The sequence below is a fragment of the Polypterus senegalus genome, chromosome 8, assembly GCF_016835505.1.
Source record: "Polypterus senegalus isolate Bchr_013 chromosome 8, ASM1683550v1, whole genome shotgun sequence".
Classification (NCBI taxonomy): Eukaryota; Metazoa; Chordata; class Cladistia; order Polypteriformes; family Polypteridae; genus Polypterus; species Polypterus senegalus.
The window spans coordinates 65,606,324-65,626,628 of NC_053161.1; the positions used below are offsets into that span (position 1 = coordinate 65,606,324).

The 20,305-nt window shown below is 36.2% G+C and overlaps 1 protein-coding gene across 1 annotated transcript in view; it reads left to right on the forward strand.

Annotated features, from left to right (window-relative positions):
* The window catches only part of LOC120534560 (cAMP-dependent protein kinase type II-beta regulatory subunit-like), an 82,136-nt gene that overhangs the window by 41,833 nt on the left and 19,998 nt on the right, over nt 1-20,305 (forward strand). Inside the window, exons 2-3 of the mRNA XM_039762155.1 lie at nt 9,893-9,928; nt 17,955-18,007. Coding sequence (XP_039618089.1) covers nt 9,893-9,928; nt 17,955-18,007 — 89 coding nt within the window. The remainder of the gene's footprint in view (nt 1-9,892; nt 9,929-17,954; nt 18,008-20,305) is intronic.

Sequence of the window (20,305 nt, forward strand, 5' to 3'; positions counted from 1 at the left end):
CTGCGTCAAATTTAAAGCATTTCCAGACATCCGCTATATTTTTTTGACATGTGTTGATGCGGTTCTGTATTATTACAACTGTAAGTTATTTTTATGTGTAGTTTTTACCCACATTTTTCTCACATGTTATTGTGACATCTTGAGTAACTTCTCTGCTTGTAGCCACATTTAATGGCAGTACTGACTTTCACTTGGTACGACCGATACTGTAAAAAAGCTTGTGCTGTGACATTTTCAGAATTATGGTATCAATTTGGTACTGAAGTATAGGTTTTTTTTAACATCACAGTTATTAGGACACGTCATTGGTTGGCTTCAGTTCCCTTAATATTTGCATGTATAATTTATTGTTATAGATATTCATTTTCCAATTATAATCCATAAGCACTTGTCAGAGAAGTGTGAGAAGAAACCATTTGTGAATTTCCCCTTGGGATTAATAAAGTATCTGTCTATCATACATACTTAAAATACTTCTTTAATGGCATTTTATAGTTCTTTACTGGGTTGTTTGGTTCTTTGTAGAACCACTGAGTGACAAGGCACCATTTCATTGTCAGAAGGGTTCTTTGCATATGATGTTAGTTCTTTGTGCTTTGAAAAACTGAAATTTTAATGTATGGTAGGCTACATAGCAGGACACCAACAGAGTAAGAAAACATAAAATTAGCCTGTGTGATTGTCTCCAATAAGAGTCCTTTTAAAATCATGACCTATTGGATCTGTTACCATCTGTTCTTGGTTATATACTGTATGGAGCCTGTAAATAATCTAAATAAATAAAGTTTTTTTCTGGAACATTCATATGGAAGAGTCTTTTGGAAACAAAAATGAATTGGACATTGTCGGTCCTGGAGGGTGCAGTTGGGTACAGTTTTTTGTTACAACACAGTTTCTTAATAAGAAGTCAGTTTTTGCTGATGAAGCACTTACTGCTGAAGTGACATTTTTCTGCTTCATTTTAGTGGTCTCGCTTGTTAAGGATCCCCACCCTTAATTGCTTATTTCAGTCTTAAACAGTTGCATTCACTGTTTTTAATTGCTCCTTATTAGCAATAAGATGCATATGACAAGGGTGCCAGCAGTTCTCCATCTAACTTGTTTCCATTTACACTTGTGTGGATTCATCATGTACTATTTGGCTTATTAAAACGCTTAAGAGAAAAATGTGACAGACTGAAAATGATCTCTTTAGGCTTCAAATTATTTGGGTGATTTCCTTGGAAAGGAATAAATCAATGATAATTGAACCTAACATTGTACACTAACAAGCGGTAAAATTAAATGAGGTCTCAGATTGGCAAGGATTGGTTTCTACCCACATTGCCCACTGCTGCCCTGGCATTGGTCTAAAGAATCACCTTTATTTTTAAGAGTGCACCCAAATGAGTCACAGAACTTCATATGTGGATCCACGTGGGTGTAGAAGTACAGCAGGAACCAGGCTTACCCTTGTCTCTGGTGGTAGTAGAAGTTATACAGATGCATATTATAAAATCAGCTTTTTCAAGAGCAAAGCTGGTGTCTACATGTCTGAACAGTTAATATTTTATAACAGGCGTGTCAAACACTATGAGTCCTATCCAACACTTGGATCACCAATATTTAAAACACATTACATGGCCTTTAATTTTCTCAAAAATCCCATTTAATGTGCATTGTGTAGATTCATACTACCGTATATGTAATTTATAGTTGCACCTGCTATTAAAATTTGTCTCTAGTCTCTGCTTGCATTTATCTGTGCAAAACAACTCACCATAATGACTAACCTATAGCTAGTATGGAAACTGCCTAAGAAAAGGTGAAAATATGCCATAAATATGCCACTTGACACACACTGTTGTTTCTGCTCCACATACTTTTGAAAGCTGCATAAAAACCAGGCTGATCATCCTTCCTCTGCTTATGTGACTGTTGCCCCATCCTGCACAATTTTATCACCTGACTTGATTGTTGTATGTGGATAGAAAGCACATCTGCATTTCCACTTTTGTTACATGTGATTGCTAACCATTTCACACCAATGAATGTGGTTTGTATCTGCTCCTATAAGCCTGTTTTTTAATGTGGTCAAGTGTCATATGACTCATACTGTGTGTTTCAGTTTGAATAAAAGAATATAAAAATACATTACACTGGTATCTACCAAAACCTTCAGTGTATTTATTTATACCATGATATGGATTTTAGCCCATGCAATCCACTTGTGTAGATTGTATTTCAGTAAATGGTATGGTCCTGTGAGCGTTAATTTTGTTATACAACCAGTATGATCTTTTAGCCACTTTGCTGTTAAGAAACAGAACATAAATATTTTTTTCCAAGTCTCATTTTCATACACAGAATGAAGTTCAAAGTGCTTTATAAGATATCAAAGAAACAGTAACAGGAAAAGAAAGACAAATTAAATTAGGTAAGAATAATAATGAATCAAAAACAAAACATAAATCAGTATGAGCTTACATAATGTAGATATATAATTAGTTAAAGAGTAGAGTTCTTATATATAATAACCTATTCTAAGTCGCTAAAGAAGAGGACCACTGGGCATTCTGCTTAACATAAATGTCCTTAAGTCATTCCTTATTGTTTCCAAGCTTCGTTCCAGAGGATTCAACACAGTATGTATGGTGGACAGGAGAATAAAAAAGGGGAGACTCATTAAAAATATAATATTTTCACCTCCAATCTGACTTTAGCCAACAACAGATTCTTTGAACAGTTTCTACTCGTGAGTGGAAATTCGTGTGGTTGCAACAATGCATTTTGTTAAAAATGCATACACTTTACTGAAAGTTTGTTTGTATGTTCTCTCTCTCTTTTTTCTTTCCATTGTTTTAGGTATTTCTATGGATTGTATAGAAATCTATCATTTCTCGACATGTCTTTCAAATTTGAAAACTGCCCACTGTATATGAATTGTACATATCTTCACTGTATAAGTTACAATGAAAAAAATGCATAACTCTCCTGTACTGATTTTTTTTCCTTCACTTGTACTATAAATTTATTTGTTAGGTAACCATTAACCTTTTTCCTGCTTTGCTCTTTCTGTATGAAATGGGACAGAATTGGTCTCCTACTAAGATCTTATCTTTTTCATCAGTTGTTCACCCTACTTCCCTGTTTTCTTTATTCAGAATATCCCACTATAACAGTCACTAACTGTATTTATATTTTAATGTTTGGGGTGTGAAGCAGAAACTATAATTTCATTCTCTTCTTACAATCCAGTTTTCAAAAACTGTTTTCAAAATAAAATAGCACTGAATCAAGTAAACATTTTTTCAACACAGATTATTTTCACTCCCACATATAGGCAACATTCAGATGGTAAAAATAGGAGTGTTCTGTACAGGAAAATGCATTGCCAGGATAACTACTGTAACTACCAGTTTTATTTTCTTTTTTCTTTTTTGTCTTATAAGCATACAGTATAATCTAAAAAAAGCAACATTAAATAAAACTTAATTTTTTTGATAAATAGTCTTGGAAAATAGTTCCATGCATTTATTTTTTAATTAAACTAGGACTAAAAAGTGACTGCATGTCAGTAACTCACCAAATATAATTACTCCTCCTAGCCAAAAAGTCCATATGTACAGTAATATTGAAGAAATTATCAGGAAGCTATTAATGTAGAGACCATGATAAAACCTCTTTTTACCATTACTGTAGATACTGCATGTAATTTGTTACTAGTCCCATAACTTAATTTAAAATTTTACAGATAATTTCAGAGATTTTATAAATTGTAAACTGAACAATAATATCAAAGAAGTCTAGAAATATACACTTCTTTCACTGTGACACAAAAAACTTTTCCAGTCCTCCCAAAAATGCACCTGAAAAATGTAATGTTCAGTTAGTAAATACCAAAAATTAATTGATGCATTATTCTGTTTTTATCAATTCCCTTGTCTATTAGTATTAGATAAGTACAGAATATTATTCCGTGCCACTGTATACTGCAACATTAATGGTATGGCTATAAAAGTCACTTGTTTTAATGCCTTAGGAGAGTAACATGTTATTGTGATTGTTGGGGTCTGAACTTTAGGTATTTCTATGGATTGTATAGAAATCTATCATTTCTCGCCATGTCTTTCATATTTGAAAACTGCCCACTTTGGTGCATTCTTAAATAGCAGTTAATTCCATATCCTAAATTAAATCATTTTTAGATGCTATTTAGATTTATGGTATTTCCAGTAGGGCAGGCGCCTATTTTACATATTTTTTTTTGCCTATTTTACTTGTGACAATCCTAGCTAAGTCAACTTTCTCTGGTTTATTTTTCTTTTTTTAGGTAATTTGCAAAATCATATTAAAAGGTTAATAAACTCTAAGAAGTATTACTCAAGCTATAAAAGTCTACAGATGAACTGAAGTTGTTTTCTCACCGTGCAGTGCATTAGTGAAAGAACTGTTCTCATCACTAAACAGTTGAAAAGGTGACACTGAATTAGAATAACCTATTTTCCACTATCAGAGAAGGCCATCTGACAAACACTCATTTGTCTTACATTACAGAACTAATATTGATAAGGATGATTGATTTTATCTGCTTTCTGTGCACATTCCCATAAGATTCATCAAAGCACCTGTTTCTTAGCCGCAGGTATGCAGTGTTGATTGACCAAGGTGTTATGGTGCTGGTGGATAGATTTTAGAGAGCTGCCAGTCTGTTTCCAGAAGAAACTTTTGTGAGAGTACCAGAACACCAGGTGATAGGTTATCTATGGAATCTGATTTCATAGTGAGGCAGCCACTGAATGACACTCCACTGGTCCAGCAGTTGTTAATATGGTGCATAAGATGTCACACCTATAAGAACTTGGCCTTATTGGCATAGGTTATTATGATCCAATGACATGGAATTTTTATGAGGTTGTCCCTGCAGTTTTTATCTGCATTTCCTTCTGATGGTGTATCTAATCAAAATCTATTCTAGAACATTGTAAATAGTTTATCCTATTTTACTGCACCATAGTGACAGGCTAGATGTTACTGATTTAGCAGAGGGTTGAGAGGATGACTGAATTGAAGAACTGGTCTACCCATAATTGTGGGGTCTTCAAATTATTCAGGATGTCCCGCATGTTATTGAAGGACATCCATGCAGCATGGCCCATGTGTTGATTTGTGCACTGTGTTTGCTGAGTATGAGCAGATGTTACCCAAGGTATATATACTGTATTATTGCATTTCTGTGATGACAAACCTGTCCAACTTTGACAGGCTTACCTTTGGTGTCTGTGTCTTAGCATGGTCAATTTGAGAGAGCATTGCAGAACCTTCATAGGTAGGCCTGATGGTACATACACAGTTGTAGATGGTTAATTCGCCACCTGCCAATCCATCAGTTTACCTTTCTGCCCTCTCCCTGAAGCCAAGCTTCATAAAAATGCTCACAGACAACGAAACAGAGACAGAAATAGACCAGTCAGATTAATTTCAAGGAAGTTGAATGGATAAATAGATAGATACTTTATTAATCCCAAAGGGAAATTCACATACTCCAGTAGCAGCATACTTGATAAAAAAAAATTCAACTAAAGAGTGATAAAAATGCAGGTATAACAGACCGGAGCAGCACAGATAAAGTGAACAGAAACAGATGTGATTAACTTAAGGTAAACAGGAACTGTGTGGATTGTCTAGATCTTAGCAATAACAAATGTCACTTCTCTAGTATGAAATGAGCAAGCCATCCTGAAGTTACTGTTATTAGTATATTTTGTTTATTTTAATTATTTCTTTGATGTCATTTTGGGTTTGGTTGTTTTTTTTTTGGTTTTCGTTTTATGGTGGCAGTCATATACTTTATAATAAGAACACCTATTGATGTTGAGTATAATGTAATGTTGTGATAAGAAAACATGAACATGAAGAAAGTGGGTGTGAGGCCCTCACAAAAGGGCATAAAGCAGGACAAGACTTTCAGTAGCCAGCCCAGACCATACCAGCTTGTCCCAGAAACCTGTCTAGACCCAAACTGGAGAAAATTGGCTTAACAGAGTGTTATAATCTAAGCAGATCCAAAATGGTGGAGATACTATAATAAAACTCTAGCTTGTGGCCAAAAGGCAATAAGGAAAAAAATGTAAAATGGGAATATTTTATTAAAGAGCAAAATTGGTCAAAAAAGGCACTCAAAAGAGCAATGAGGAGTTTCCAAAAACTTAATCCTCAAACAAACAAGTCCCAAACACTATCCAGAAAACAGAATCCAAACAATCAAAAAACATGCAAAAGCCAAATGCATAAACCAAAGTACCATAACTAATTCCAGAAACCTCATGGATCAGCTGTGTTTTTCTGACTTAACTAGCTGGAAGAAGGCACAGGAGTGATGATGTCAGGGTGGACCGCTTCTAGGGGAACCACTCAAAAAAAAAAAAAACTTAGGCACATTGGAAAGGACAATACATGATAATAGACATAATAGAAAATACATAAAAATGTAACACATAGTAGCTCAAAAACATTAACAAAATACATACATTTAGACACATATATAACACACATAGAGTGTGACTTGTGATATCACTGTGCTGACATTAAATGACTTCTTCCTCATGTTTTGATGTTTGTGTTTTGTTTTTGACCTTTTTAGCCTAGACCCATGTCTGGTTTTACTACTGTTTCTTTGAGTTTATCATTGAAATTGTTTATCCCCTGGTCCTTGTTTGTCATTTGGACAGATTTTCTCAGTCCAAAGTCATTATAGTGCCTTAAACCTTTGGAGTATGAGTGAACAAGAAGATTGTGTCAGTGAATCTCCATGTAGTAGAAAGCAGAATTTCCTTTGGCGATGCTGTTAATATTTGTATGGGTGTCACTTTATTTTCTTTACCACTCTATACAGATAGGGATTCATTGGCCATTAGATTTACATCAAGGTATCTGAACAACACTCTGTTGTGATCAGGCTTTTGATTTTAATATTTCCAACAGTTCCTTGGCCTTCAAAAATTATTTCAGTACATTTTCTGGGATTTTGTAGGTCAATGAATCTATAGGGTGGTCCAGATCTGATTATGCAGTTTTCATTACACTATAACTTATTAAGTTTATTACATAGAAAATCACCTGAAAAATCCCGGACCATTGAGATCTGTACGAACTGACGACATGAAGAATCGTCTTCGTGCCAAACTGGAATCGTCCCTGCATAAATCAAAGTCATCCAGATGATCTGGATCTGCATGATTAGATCTGGACCCCCCTGTATATATTTATTTTGTGTTCCCATATGTTTTTAATATTGGTAAAAGTGACTCGCATTCTCCCATGGAGCTAAACAAGATTATGGACGTTGCCATTTTGGGACAGGTTCATAGTTGCTATGTTGTTGCTAAGCTAGACATTCAGGGTTGTATGACACATGGCATCAGAGCTGCAATGATTTAAATTTCAGCTTTGGGCATTTTCTATTTATGCAAGATTGGATTCACTGAAGAAAAAATTCTTAGCATCACTTATTATTTTTGAGTTGAATAGTTCTGAAAAAATTTTTGCCCTCTGAGTATGAATTACACCAATCCATCATTCAACTCGCTATATCTGAACTACAGGGTCACGGGGGTCTGCTGGAGCCAATCCCAGCCAACACAAGGCAGGAAACAAACCCCGGGCAGGGCACCAGCCCACCGCAGGGTGCACACACACACACACACACCAAGCACAATTTAGAATCGGCAATGCACCTAACCTGCATGTCTTTGGACTGTGGAACGAAACCGGAGTACCTGGAGGAAACCCATGCAGACACGGGGAGAACATGCAAACTCCACGCAGGGAGGACCTGGGAAGCGAACCGTGCCGCCCATAAATTACATGTCACTTTTTTATTTTTTGGTTATGTATACCCTTTTTTTCCTTCTGGAATGCAAGTGAGGGCAGACAGTTGTGTTTCTGCATCTCTGTCAATTCTGTTATTTAACAAAAAGCAACATTTATTACTACAGTATATTTTTATACATGATATAATAGTAATAATAATCATACATTTTATTTATAAAGTACCTTTCCGATGCTCAGATCACTTCGTGGAAGTGCTTTACTGGAAGTTAATAAAAAATGACAAAACAAAATGCAATATATAAATAAAAAGTTACATAAAAAAACAAATAAACAATTAATAATACTGGTAGAGTCCATAACCACATATGCACTAAGGGGTTTTTGGCAATATTTTGCCTAAATTATGTACCCAAAAATAAATGGCTGTTACTCTGATTATGTAATATGGGAGCTGTAAATGGCTGAGAAGTAGCAAGTACAACACTTTGCATTTTTAAAAGAAAGTATTTATATGATTAAAAACCTTTGTTTTACGCCAAAATCAACTAACTAAAACCAATAAAACTGGTGCTTTAGGGATTTCTCTTCAAAGGGGTTTTATAGTTCATAAGTAAGATATTTTATGATGCACATCACTGGAATCAATGTTCTTTTGTGCCACAAAATGTTATCAATCATTGTACCAAGTTTAGATTTCATATACCATAGCATTACAAAGTTACATGAAATGAAAGGCAAATGAAATAATTTCTGTTTACCAAAAGACGCATCGAAACTTTACATTTTGTGTGGTCGATTTGAGATTTGAGATCCAGTGCAGTGTTACAGGGGTGGGGATAATGCTTTTGCTGGTAGCCCTGGGTGCGGGGCATAAAACAGACATCCCCAGAGCTAGTCATACAGACACATACATCTAAACCAGTGTTTTGCAGCCACTTTCAAGTTGCAGGAGGCCATCACTGGCTTGCAAGCATATGAGACTTATTCACAATATTATCTGCCCCTCACTTTTTTCCGCGATGCCACCTAAGGGATGGACACAGCCTTGCAAGACTTTTTGTCGTGTTTCTAATTGCTCTCCCTTCAACCTCCTTGACCCCCCTGGCCGCTATTCGATTTTATTTCCCTTTTGCAATCGTGCTTGTTTTTCCCTTCCTGGGAGTGGTGGCATTGCTGGGGGAGCAAGGGGCTATATATTTATATTAGTGTATTAATTTGTGTCTTCAAAGTGCTTCTGCATAATGCTAAAGTACATTTTTGGATTCTTAAAATGGTAATTTGAGATTTGTGTATACTCTAGAGTTTATTGCTTTTTATGATTTAAATTAAAATAAAATGATTTACAGGGTCATTATAGGTTTATAGTGTTATTATTGTTACATGTACAAACTACAGTGAAATTATTATAAAGCTCCCACTGAAAGCGTGTTTTCCCACTAATGGCATAGCTCTCAACAGAATTATATACAGACCTTCCCAAAAACATACTGGTTTTCTCGGGTTAAAGTGTATTATGTTAAATCCTTACTGGGAGTTAAGCGCAAGTTTCCCTGAGTTTGTAAATGTTATATCCATGTTGACAGTCAGTAAAGATTCTACATCTACATGTAAAATTCCTATACACTTTTTCTCTGTATTACTTTTGCCAAACTGATAAATGTATGCCAACTTTAATTGCTATCAGAATACTTAAGATATGTTAATATTGGTGAAACTGTAATTTTATTAACACAATGAATATCAAAATTAAAGCGGAATGCATATTCTTAACATATACTATATGTCTGTGGTCTGAGCTTGACTACACAACACAAAGTTACTCAAGCTTAGTAGTCATAAGCTTCCCAAAACCTTAACTAAATTTTTTTACCCAGATATTTAAATTGCTATAGCAATAACCACACAACATTATCTTCTTAAGGAAAAAGACAACATTTTATTTAAATATTTTGTGACTTAGTATTTATTAGAGTTTATCTATTATAATTTCATCCACATTAACAGTGTGTTGTTGAGTGGTTTACTGTAGCTGAAATATAAGTATAAAAGAATTAACAATTTTTGCTTTGTTTCCTCTTAGCACCTGTCATCAATAGATTCACAAGACGTGCATCAGGTAAGGCTGTGGTATTTTTGTTGCTATTGCAAATTTGTGTAGTTTCTTTTGCTATGTTAAGTAATTATTAAATTATTATTACATTGGATTGCTTGTATTCCTTGTTTTATAATAATAACATCATGTGATTATGTAATTAAGAAAAGTTATCTTTATGGTTATGTTTGATTTCTAATTTGTAAATTTATTTGTTGAACTTTCAAACTGGAGAACAGGAAAATCAGTATTTATAGAACAAGAACTGACAAGGGTTTCTAATCTATACTAATAAAAGGCAAAGCCCTCACTCACTCACTGACTGACTCATCACTAATTCTCCAACTTCCCGTGTGGGTGGAAGGCTGAAATTTGGCAGGTTCATTCCTTACAGCTTCCTTACAAAAGTTGGGCAGGTTTTATATCGAAATTCTACGCGTAATGGTCATAACTGGAAGCAGTTTTTCTCCATTTACTGTAATGGAGATGAGCTTCAACGCCGTGGGGGCGGAGTTTCGTGTGACATCATCACGCCTCCCACGTAATCACGCAGTACATAGAAAACCAGGAAGACCTCAAAAAGCGCTCAAGAAAACATGCATTATATAATTGAGAAGGCAGCGAAACAATAAGAAGCGAGCGAGTGACATATACAACCATATTCATGAGTTCTGCTACTTCGAAAACAAAGCACGATGTAAACCTACACTTTAAATTAAGTTCATAGACAGGCTGCCGCTGGCGTTTATAATTTAGTGCCTGCCCATATAAGGCCGTCCGTCAGCGCAATCCAATAGCAAACTGCCACGGGTAAATATTCACAGGTGAAGGACTGTGCTTATGGAGAGGAAGATGAGATGGTCAGGGTGGTGTTTGACACAAACTCAGCGAAACTGCGAGAGAAAGTTTTAAGTGCCAGGACTAAGGTAACATTAAATAAAGCTATGGACATAGCACAAGATGGCACCAGCACAGCTGGGAACCTTCGATGCATGTACACCGAGCGGCTCACGTGAACTGACGCAGTGCACAGATAAAAGCAACAGTTCCAAAGAGCTGAACAAAACCGAATTACACAATTGAAAAGGCAGCAAAAATATGAAGCGCCTGATAAGCATATTCATAAATGCAGCTACTGTGGAAACAAAGCACACGGTGGAAAAGTCAATGTCCCGCTAAAGGAAGACAGTGTAAAAAACCCGTGCATGCAGTGTGTCAGGTCTCAGATAAAGAAGAAGACGAGCTGTTTATTGATGCAGTAAGAAACGAATCGATGAATGAAACCTGTCATCTTTACAACGATTGACAAACACGGAATGTAACTTGAACACAACACATCCTACAAATACGAACCTGATTGAAAGAAATAATGATAATCAAATCCTTGATGACAGCAACACTCAGTAACACTCACAAAACAAATACTGTATATTGACAGTCATGTTACGTTATTTTTAAAATGTTCCCTTTTCTTTTCTACCTTTTTAACACACTACTTCTCGCTGCGATACGCTGGTATATATATATGTATATATATATTCCGATCTACATACTCGAATAATGGATACTTTATTCGCCATCAATGATTGTTTTGGTAAAGCCATACTCAGTGTATTCATTAGATGAACGGTAAAAAGTAAGAGCAGGGAGGATGACTCATTGAGGCATGCAGGCTGTAGTGCCAACTCTATCTGAATTGCGCGATCACATTTGAAAAATATATCTTTTCAAGTTCTATTTAGTCCATATGTGTCAAACTCAAGGGCGGGCCACATCCGCCCGGTGTAATTATATCCGCCCGCGAGATCATTTTATATACTGTATTATTGTTATTAAAGCCCGGGTATATGAAGCGCTGGTAACACAATAAACTACAGATCCCATAATGCAGCGCCATGGTTAGAGTTATTGCGCACTGAGTTTGCACGGCGCTTTGGTAACTTTGAAGAACAAAAAAAGTCCGTCTACATGCGGCTCGAACCTTGTGCATGTTTGGTAGCACATATCTGTGTGAGAAGATCTTCTCAGTGATAAAGACTAACAAAACAGCACACAGGAGTCGCCTCACTGATGAGCACCTGCAATCCATCCTGAGAATCTCCACAACACAGAACCTCACACCAAACAGAAACGAACTTGTGGCCAAAAATAGATGCCATGCGTCCAGCTCTAAAATGACATATGAGCAAAGACAACTGAATGATTTGATTTGTTATTGCATGTAAGAGCGGGAGTCAACCGTTTTAACAAACAGCGTATTGCACTGATACGAAATAGCTGTGTGTGTATATATGTAGATATGTATGTATATGTATATATATGTTTATATATGTGTGTGTGTATGTATGTATATATATATATATGTATTTGTTTGTATGTATGTGTGTGTATGTATGTATATGTGTGTATATATGTGTGTGTATATATGTAGATATATATGTATGTATATATGTGTATATGTATAGATATGTATATATATACAGTATATATGTTTGTGTGTGTGTGTAAATATATATATATATATATATTGTGAACGCTGGCCCCGGCACAGACAGACGGACAACATGTTTTCACCCATCACACCGTTTATTTACAATATTATACAATATAAAAGTCACGTGCACTCACACAACCCCAGTGCCTCTAGCACTGATTCCCCCAAGTCCAGGGCCCACAGTTCTGTGCCTTGCTTCCTGGCCGCCTCCTGTCCTCGCTCTCCAGCTCAGTCCGCTTCCTCCCGACTTCCACCAATGACTGGAGGGAGGCGGCCCCTTAAATAAGGCTCCCGGATGAGCCCCAGGTGTTCCGTCCTTAGCCACGCCCAAGCGTGGCGGAAGTGTCGGCTGTCTTCCTGGCAGCTCTCCGGTGCCACACAAAGTCTTCCCCCCGGCACTTCCTGGTGTGGCGGAAGTGCCGGGCTCCCGGGATAATTAGGCACCGGGGCGCCGCCTGGCGGTGGCCACGGGTCCCTACAGGGCTGGGCTTCAAAGCCCTGTACCCGAGGCCCCTGCCTAACCAGGACGGACGCCCCACTCTGTCTGGAGGAGGCACTCGCCCTCCTCCGGTCCTCCAAGGCGTCCCGGCCGGGCTCCAGCCCCGACCGGCAACCGCACGGGATAAACCGGCATCGGGGCGCCGCCTGGCGGTGACCACGGGCCTCTACAGGGAAGGGCTTCCATGCCCTCAACTCGTGGCCCCCAACAGAACCAGGACGGACGCCCCCTCGCGGTCTGGAGGAGGCACAAGCCCTCCTCACGTCCTCCTGGGGCCACATATATATATATATATATATATATATATATATATATATATATATATGACAACAACACTCATCACTCACAACAGTGACAAAACAATTACATTGACAATCAGGTTACGTTATTTTCAAAATGTTTCCTTTTCTTTTCATTGCTTCTTTAACACACTACTTCTCCGCTGCGAAGCGCGGGTATTTTGCTAGTATTATATATGATTGTGTTACTTATTTACTGCATTTTATCTTAAAGTCTAAATATGAAAAATGGAAGGATTTAATTCAAACAAAAAATAACCTCACAGTACCTCACAACCTCCATAAGTAAATTTGGACAAATTGTAGATTATATACCACCCGATAAAAGTTATTCCAGTATTAGTGTACAATCTAAAAATAGCTTTTAAGATTTAGATAACTCTTACTTGTAAATAAAAAATCAATCTTCGCTCATCATCAAATTTGAGAATGTTAATGAGGCTTTTAGGAAAGTGCATCATATAATTTGGTTTGCCCATAAACCCAAAAATCATGGATGCCCTTTGAGCCCTTCTGTGTAATCTTTGAATGCAAAAGTGAGTTTTAAAATAGGATCTAAGACAGATGGTGCCAGTATTTCTATTTTTTGATAACTATTTTACCACTGATCAGCTTCAGTTTGTTTACAAATGGAGTGGAGTACGGCAGTTTGGTGCAAACAAAATTCTTGTCCAAAGTGGGTCATACCTTAAAAAAGTTTGGGAACTACTGCATTAGAGTGTGCCTTGAATTTTTGCTAAACCTGTTGAGGACACCTGGGGGTGATGTTGCCCTGTGAACCCAACAGACAGATACTCCGGACACAAGTTTAAAAACACTAAGAATATTTTACTTATTTTTCTTCTTCTATAGTGCCTCCAAAACACCACATCCACCACAATAAACACAAATCCCACTGAGCAGTACGATGCAATTCTCCTCCACACCTCCCAGCAAGCTCTGTCACACTCCCTCCCAACTCCAGCTCGCTTGCTGGGTTTCCCATAGTCCTTTATATAGTTCTTGACCCGGAAGTGCTTCTCCTCATCTGTTCATGTGATTTGTCAACACTTCCAGGTCAGATGGAGAATTACATTTTTCTTCAGCCCAGAAGTACTTCTGTTCTTCCGTCCCCATAACTTGGGAGTACATCCGGGCTATATGGAAAGTATAAATCCTCGTGCCTCCCGGCAGTGTCACCTGGCAGCACCCACGGTACCCAGCAGGGCTGTGAAGCCAATCTACAAAGTCCATGATGACCTGCGGGAATCCGGGTCACCCCTATGCTGCAGGGAACTCGCCATCTGGTGTATTGGGGGAGGCAGTGTCCCTAAATAGGTGCCTTCCCCCATCTTCTTTTCGGGCGTCTCAGCCGGGCTGAGCAGCCGGCCATCCACCACACTTGTTTAAAAATTAACTTTATTGGACCGAGAAATTTCTTTTCTCTGCCTATGACTGATGCTGATCCTGCCCTACCAACTCAGCAGCCACACTCTGTTTTCTGAAAAGCACACAAAGCAATATTTTCTCAAATAATTCAACAGAAAACATCTGTTGCTGGTACTGTGGCCTCTGTCACTGCATATTGTTGTCTCTGGAGGCAGTGACAGAAGCGTTCACAGTCTGATTCAATCTGGTTTGTACGTCTTGTCATTGTAAATAAATGGTGGTCCTCCAAGGGGAATGTTGTCGTCGGCACGGGAGCTACATGTATTCAGCACCACAATCAGCTGGGGACTGATCAGCTTTCAATCTCGATCTCCAGGTCCCTCGCACCAAAATCAGAGTAAGTCAGAGTGCAATTCAGTGATAATATGCAAAACATTATTCACTGAGTATTTTGCTTTGCGCATTCACTTCACTGTCTCACCAGATGTCAATGCCATTTTTGCTGTTGCCATTTTTGTTGTTGTTTGCTCTTTGTTATTCACACAAATGCAGAGATTAGATGTCAAATCAAATAGTCAAAACATTCCTCCAAGTAAAGATAGTCTACCTTTACCATAGCAGTGAGTTTTTTTTGACGTGTACAGCTAATTATCACCCTCTAACCCTGATCTGCCCTCAACCTCTCCTGTCAACAAAGATGTTTTTTTTGCATTTTTTTTTGGTTTTATTATAGAAATCTTGTCATGACCCACACTTTGGGAACCACTGCTCTACTGAGATGTTGGGGTGCACACTTGCAAACAACCAAGTGTTTCTTGGTATACTTACAAGGCACATTGAGTTAACGTCCTATTGCATGATCAAAAACTTAATTTGTACAGGTCCTAAATAGTGGTCTTAAGAATGGTTCCATGTCTCCATAATGTCTCCATAATCTGATTAGGGTTGCTGTCAGTAATTCTACAGTAGAAGAGAGAACTACCAATCAAGAAGCCACTGCTAAAGCCTTGATGGTTTCTCCTCCAGTGCTGACACTACCGTTTTTTATTACCAATTTCAAATTTGTCAAAATCAGTTAACGTAAATGGTGGTCACCTGACAGATGTTGCACCTGTCCATCTGTTACTTTGTGAATGATGAGTTGTATGCTATAGGATTAAAGTTGATTAGGTTTAAAGTTTTACTCTGTACTGTTTGTTGACATATTACTTTCTCTATAGAACATTTGGTAAATAAATAGTTATAATGTGGAGGACATATGTAAATATCAATATAATGTATCATTTAGTACATTTGGTTGTTTCAGTTTAATATGCATAGATTCACAATGCCACAATATATATAAAAGAGAAATAGACAGTCACAAAAATTCATCTGAACTCTAGGATTAAAAAGATGCTGGTAAAAACATGACTACATTTAGTGTGTTTAGAAGTTGTGAGCAAGTTGCCTGGGAATCTTTTCTTCATTACAGTCAGGAAAAGCATACTTGGTTTACATAAGCAAACAGAAAATCCAGGTTTTATGAAAGGCTCTGATTTTAAGTGTCACATTTGTTTCAGTTGTATATCTTTTAAGCAACAATGCACAAGTCATAAGCACTTCATGCTTTACCATCACTTTAAGAGAAAAGTAAACATGCTGTGTAATGCCGAGTAGTGATAGCCTGCACTGATCCATTGGCTTATTGATTGTTTTTGTTGTTCTTTTAGGTAGCTCACTATACTTTACAAGGGCTGGTTACTTTTGCCACATTACAATAGTAAATATGTGACTGTGACAAATTTTCTTTTTTTATAAGCTTTCACACAGAAGTAACTGAACATTCTTATTTTAATAACGGAATATGAGTTCATATAGCTTCCACTTGTTGAATCAGTGATAATACTGTTGTTTTTGCCCCACCTTTTCCTACTGATGCAAGAGTTACAGCTGTTACAGTATCAGTATTGATAGTATAAATATGAAAGAGCATAAAAAGTACATATATATACCTAGAATTGTTAACATGTGTTCCAAGGTATATGCATATTTATACTTACAGTATTTTTAATATGAATATTTTAACCTTGATTTGTGCCTATTTTGACAGTCCTACAGTGTGATTGTTTACTTGTTCTCAATATGTTTGTGTATACAGGTATTTTTAACTTGATAATGCATTATTCCTTCCATTTCTCAAAATTACAGTATATAGTTTGTTGTTAATCAGATACAAAAGGCAGAGTTTGAGTAAGTGTGTGCAAGGCTTATGTGTGTGTTTTTGACCTGCAATGAAAAACCTTGACCCCAGGTCTAGTTCCTGCCCTGTGTCTAACGTTGCTGGGACAGGCACTGCTTCTTTACAACACTTGAGTGGTTTTAGAGCAATCTGCAAACCTGCATACTTAAGAAAACACTAGGAAACAAATCTTATTTTTGTAATCAGAAAAAAAGGTATTTATAATACATTTTCTAAGTAGATTTGTTTTTCAAATATCAATTTCAATGCAGAAATTAATTTAACTTTATAATTTGCACAATTCAGCAAATATTACATGGAATTTTTTTGGAAAATTATTGAATCATTAAAGAAAATAAAACATACAAGAAGTAAAATTGAGGTCTAAACAATTGCAGAGGATTCAGAATCAGGGAAATAATTATAAATGAGTAAAGTATTTAGAATAAAATATGAAATATAGTCATAAAATAGGAAAAAAATGTAGGTACAGAATATTGTTTCAAATATGAAATGTTTGATGTGTTCTTGTTACCTATAGATGGTAAAAGTTAATAACCAAAATATGTAAAAACATTTTATAACCAGATAAAATTATCGGTGAGTGCATGTCACTTATGGAGGGAAAGGGGATTTACCAAAATATGTAAAAACTTTTTTATAAGCCTTTTATACAGTTTACTTATTTTTCTGAATCATGTTACGCTGTTCTAATTTAACTGAATAGCTAAACAGGTTGGTTGCACAGTGGTACAGTGGTTAGTGTTGCTGGCATACAGATGCAATATCTTGTGTTCAAATCCTGCTGTTGCCTGTGTGGACCTTGGTTGCTTGGTTGTTCTTCCTGTCTCTGTGTGGGTATTTTCTTTGAGCATTCTAAACTTGTAATGGGTTTGCAGCCTTTCCAAGGCTGTTTCCTGCCTTGTACCCAGTGCTGCTAGGTATGCATGCTCCAGTCCACACCACATTCACATTCATAGATTACACGGGTTTGAGAATGTTATTTCCTAAATCATGTACTTAATGACATATTTGTAAATACTGTATATTTTATCAAACATGCAGCAAAGTATTAGTTAAAGGATATACATTATGTTTATACTATTGTATTTTTGGTACACTTTATTAATATGTAAGTATTTTTAAACCTTTACAACTTTTTTTTTTAGTTTGTGCTGAAGCTTTTAATCCTGATGATGAAGAGGAAGACACAGAGCCTAGGGTGAGAACTTTGAATGAATTATTATTGCTACAGCTTATCGCATTTAGAAATAAGGAGTATAGTCTTAATTTAGAATATTAGGCGTATGAGAGCGTTTGTTCACAGTTTATCATGCCTATTCATTCTTAAAAGAATACAGTTAAATAAACAAGCCATTTTATGCTTAAAATAACTATTTTAAACATTACTATGTTAATACAATAATATAAACTGCATTATTATCTTCTTATATAATATGCTACCTTGGCTGTTCGTTTGTCTGTCCAGGATTTTAAATCACCTGTAGCTCGCAAACCGTTTCACCTATTGACCTGAAATTTGGTATACATATACTACATGACATCTACTATCAGCTTTTGGCTGATAATATTTATTACTCTTTTTATTTTTATTTTATTGTAGAATCAACTCTCGACAGCGTGCAGCAAGACAGCCGTGCGGTGCATGCGTATGTGCATTGTTCTCATTCCCTACCACATTCATATCTTTAATCATTCTTGAGGCAGATTGTGGTGCTTAAGTGAAAAATTAAGGAAAATGTACTAAGTAATTGCAACACAAAAACTAACTTACTCAGTTTTAATGCGAAAACATGCAGACGAAAGAAGAGAAGCAGCGGGCCGCTAGGGTGGAGAAAAGAAGAGCTGCTCAGGAAGCAGCAAGCACATCAACCTCTGAGCAAACAAATGATAAACGTACAGAGAAAGAGAATGAAAACTATGAATGCTCAAGTCAAGTGTATTCACTGGTCATTATTGTGCAGTGTGCCGTTACTGGTTTTCAAAATAATGAGGGTGTTCTAATGTTCTACGTATTTTATGACATTCTTCTGTACTTTAATTGGTATTCAAAACTTCAAGCTCTACTTATGTCATGTTTCATACTGTAGAAGCAATGAATAAAAGCAAAAATGCAAGAAAATGAGTTTCAAAGCCTAAATTTTAAACAGCTTTAATATATTAAATTCAATATTACCAATTTTACTAATTTCCTTGCAAATATATTTTTTAAATTATTGCAGAACAACCAAGTTACAGGGTAAATAAAAAATGAAAGCAGTGCTTATTTAGAAATACATTCTTATTTACTACAAAATTTAGCCAATAGTTTTTGATCAGCTGTAAAGAGACATGAACAACCAAATCTTAATAACTGACCATAAAATATGTTTTCACAGATCATCTGTCCAGTAAGCAAGAAGCCCTGTTAATACATGCCTGCAGTATTGGACACACCATAAACATTTTACATATATTTATCTGTGTTTAATTACTCATGGTCATTTTTATTTTTTTAAAGCTGTTGTAGAAATTAATGTAAGCATTAAAACGATAACGATAAATGGAATTGGAGCCTTTTAAGTTGAAATATTTTCTTTAAAATGTTTTGCTCTCCATAGGCCTGATAATATTGGAACTCATGTTTATTTGTTCTTTAGAAACCGGCTATGTAACAACACATTCATCTAACTAGAGCTGCATTTTACAGGCCATAGATCAAAGTCTGAGTGGGTTTAAACTAAACACACAACATAAAGATAGTTTTAATGTGAGCAGTTCATTCTGTCCATGTCTGAATTCTGCCCTGATCCACCTGTAATGATTCTGCTGATTCTAGGGTATCATCTGTTCTGCATAGTATAGTGTAACCTACAAAGTGTCTGCAAACAGACACTTCTTACAGCACCTTTGCAACCATCTACACACTGGACTTTGAACATTTATTTCTTTTAGTTTAATCACTACCCTACCATGTGGTACCTTATTGAAATGTTTATAATAATAATATAATATACATCCCTTCCATTTACTAGTATACCTGGACTTGATAGGTGATGCACAATTTTAAAAGCCAAAATAATAAATGAAGCTGATTAGGTTGTCTTTTGCAATTTCTAATCTGTTGTAACAACCTTTTAGCTTTCCTATTTTTTAAAAAAAAATCTTGATCTTCATATGTAAAGGTTGGTCTCTTTTGGACATTATTGCATTTGCACAAAATGTGTTTTGTTAAAAATGAGAATATTTGTAGTTTTTGTCTATAACCACTTGCCTTCATTCCCTGACTTTTACAGAAGTCTAGAAAGATTTTTACACTTTTAGCTTTTTAACAGTGTTAAAAATGTATACTGATTACATCTGTAAATTCTCGTTTATGTGGTTCACTTTTTGTATCATGTTTTCAGTTAATTTTTGGATAATTAGGTAAAGTCCCCTAGTGCTATAACATATCTCATTAAACTTTTTTATATTATTAAAATGTTATTTTTTTAAACTTTTATTTGTATTGGGTTGTCTG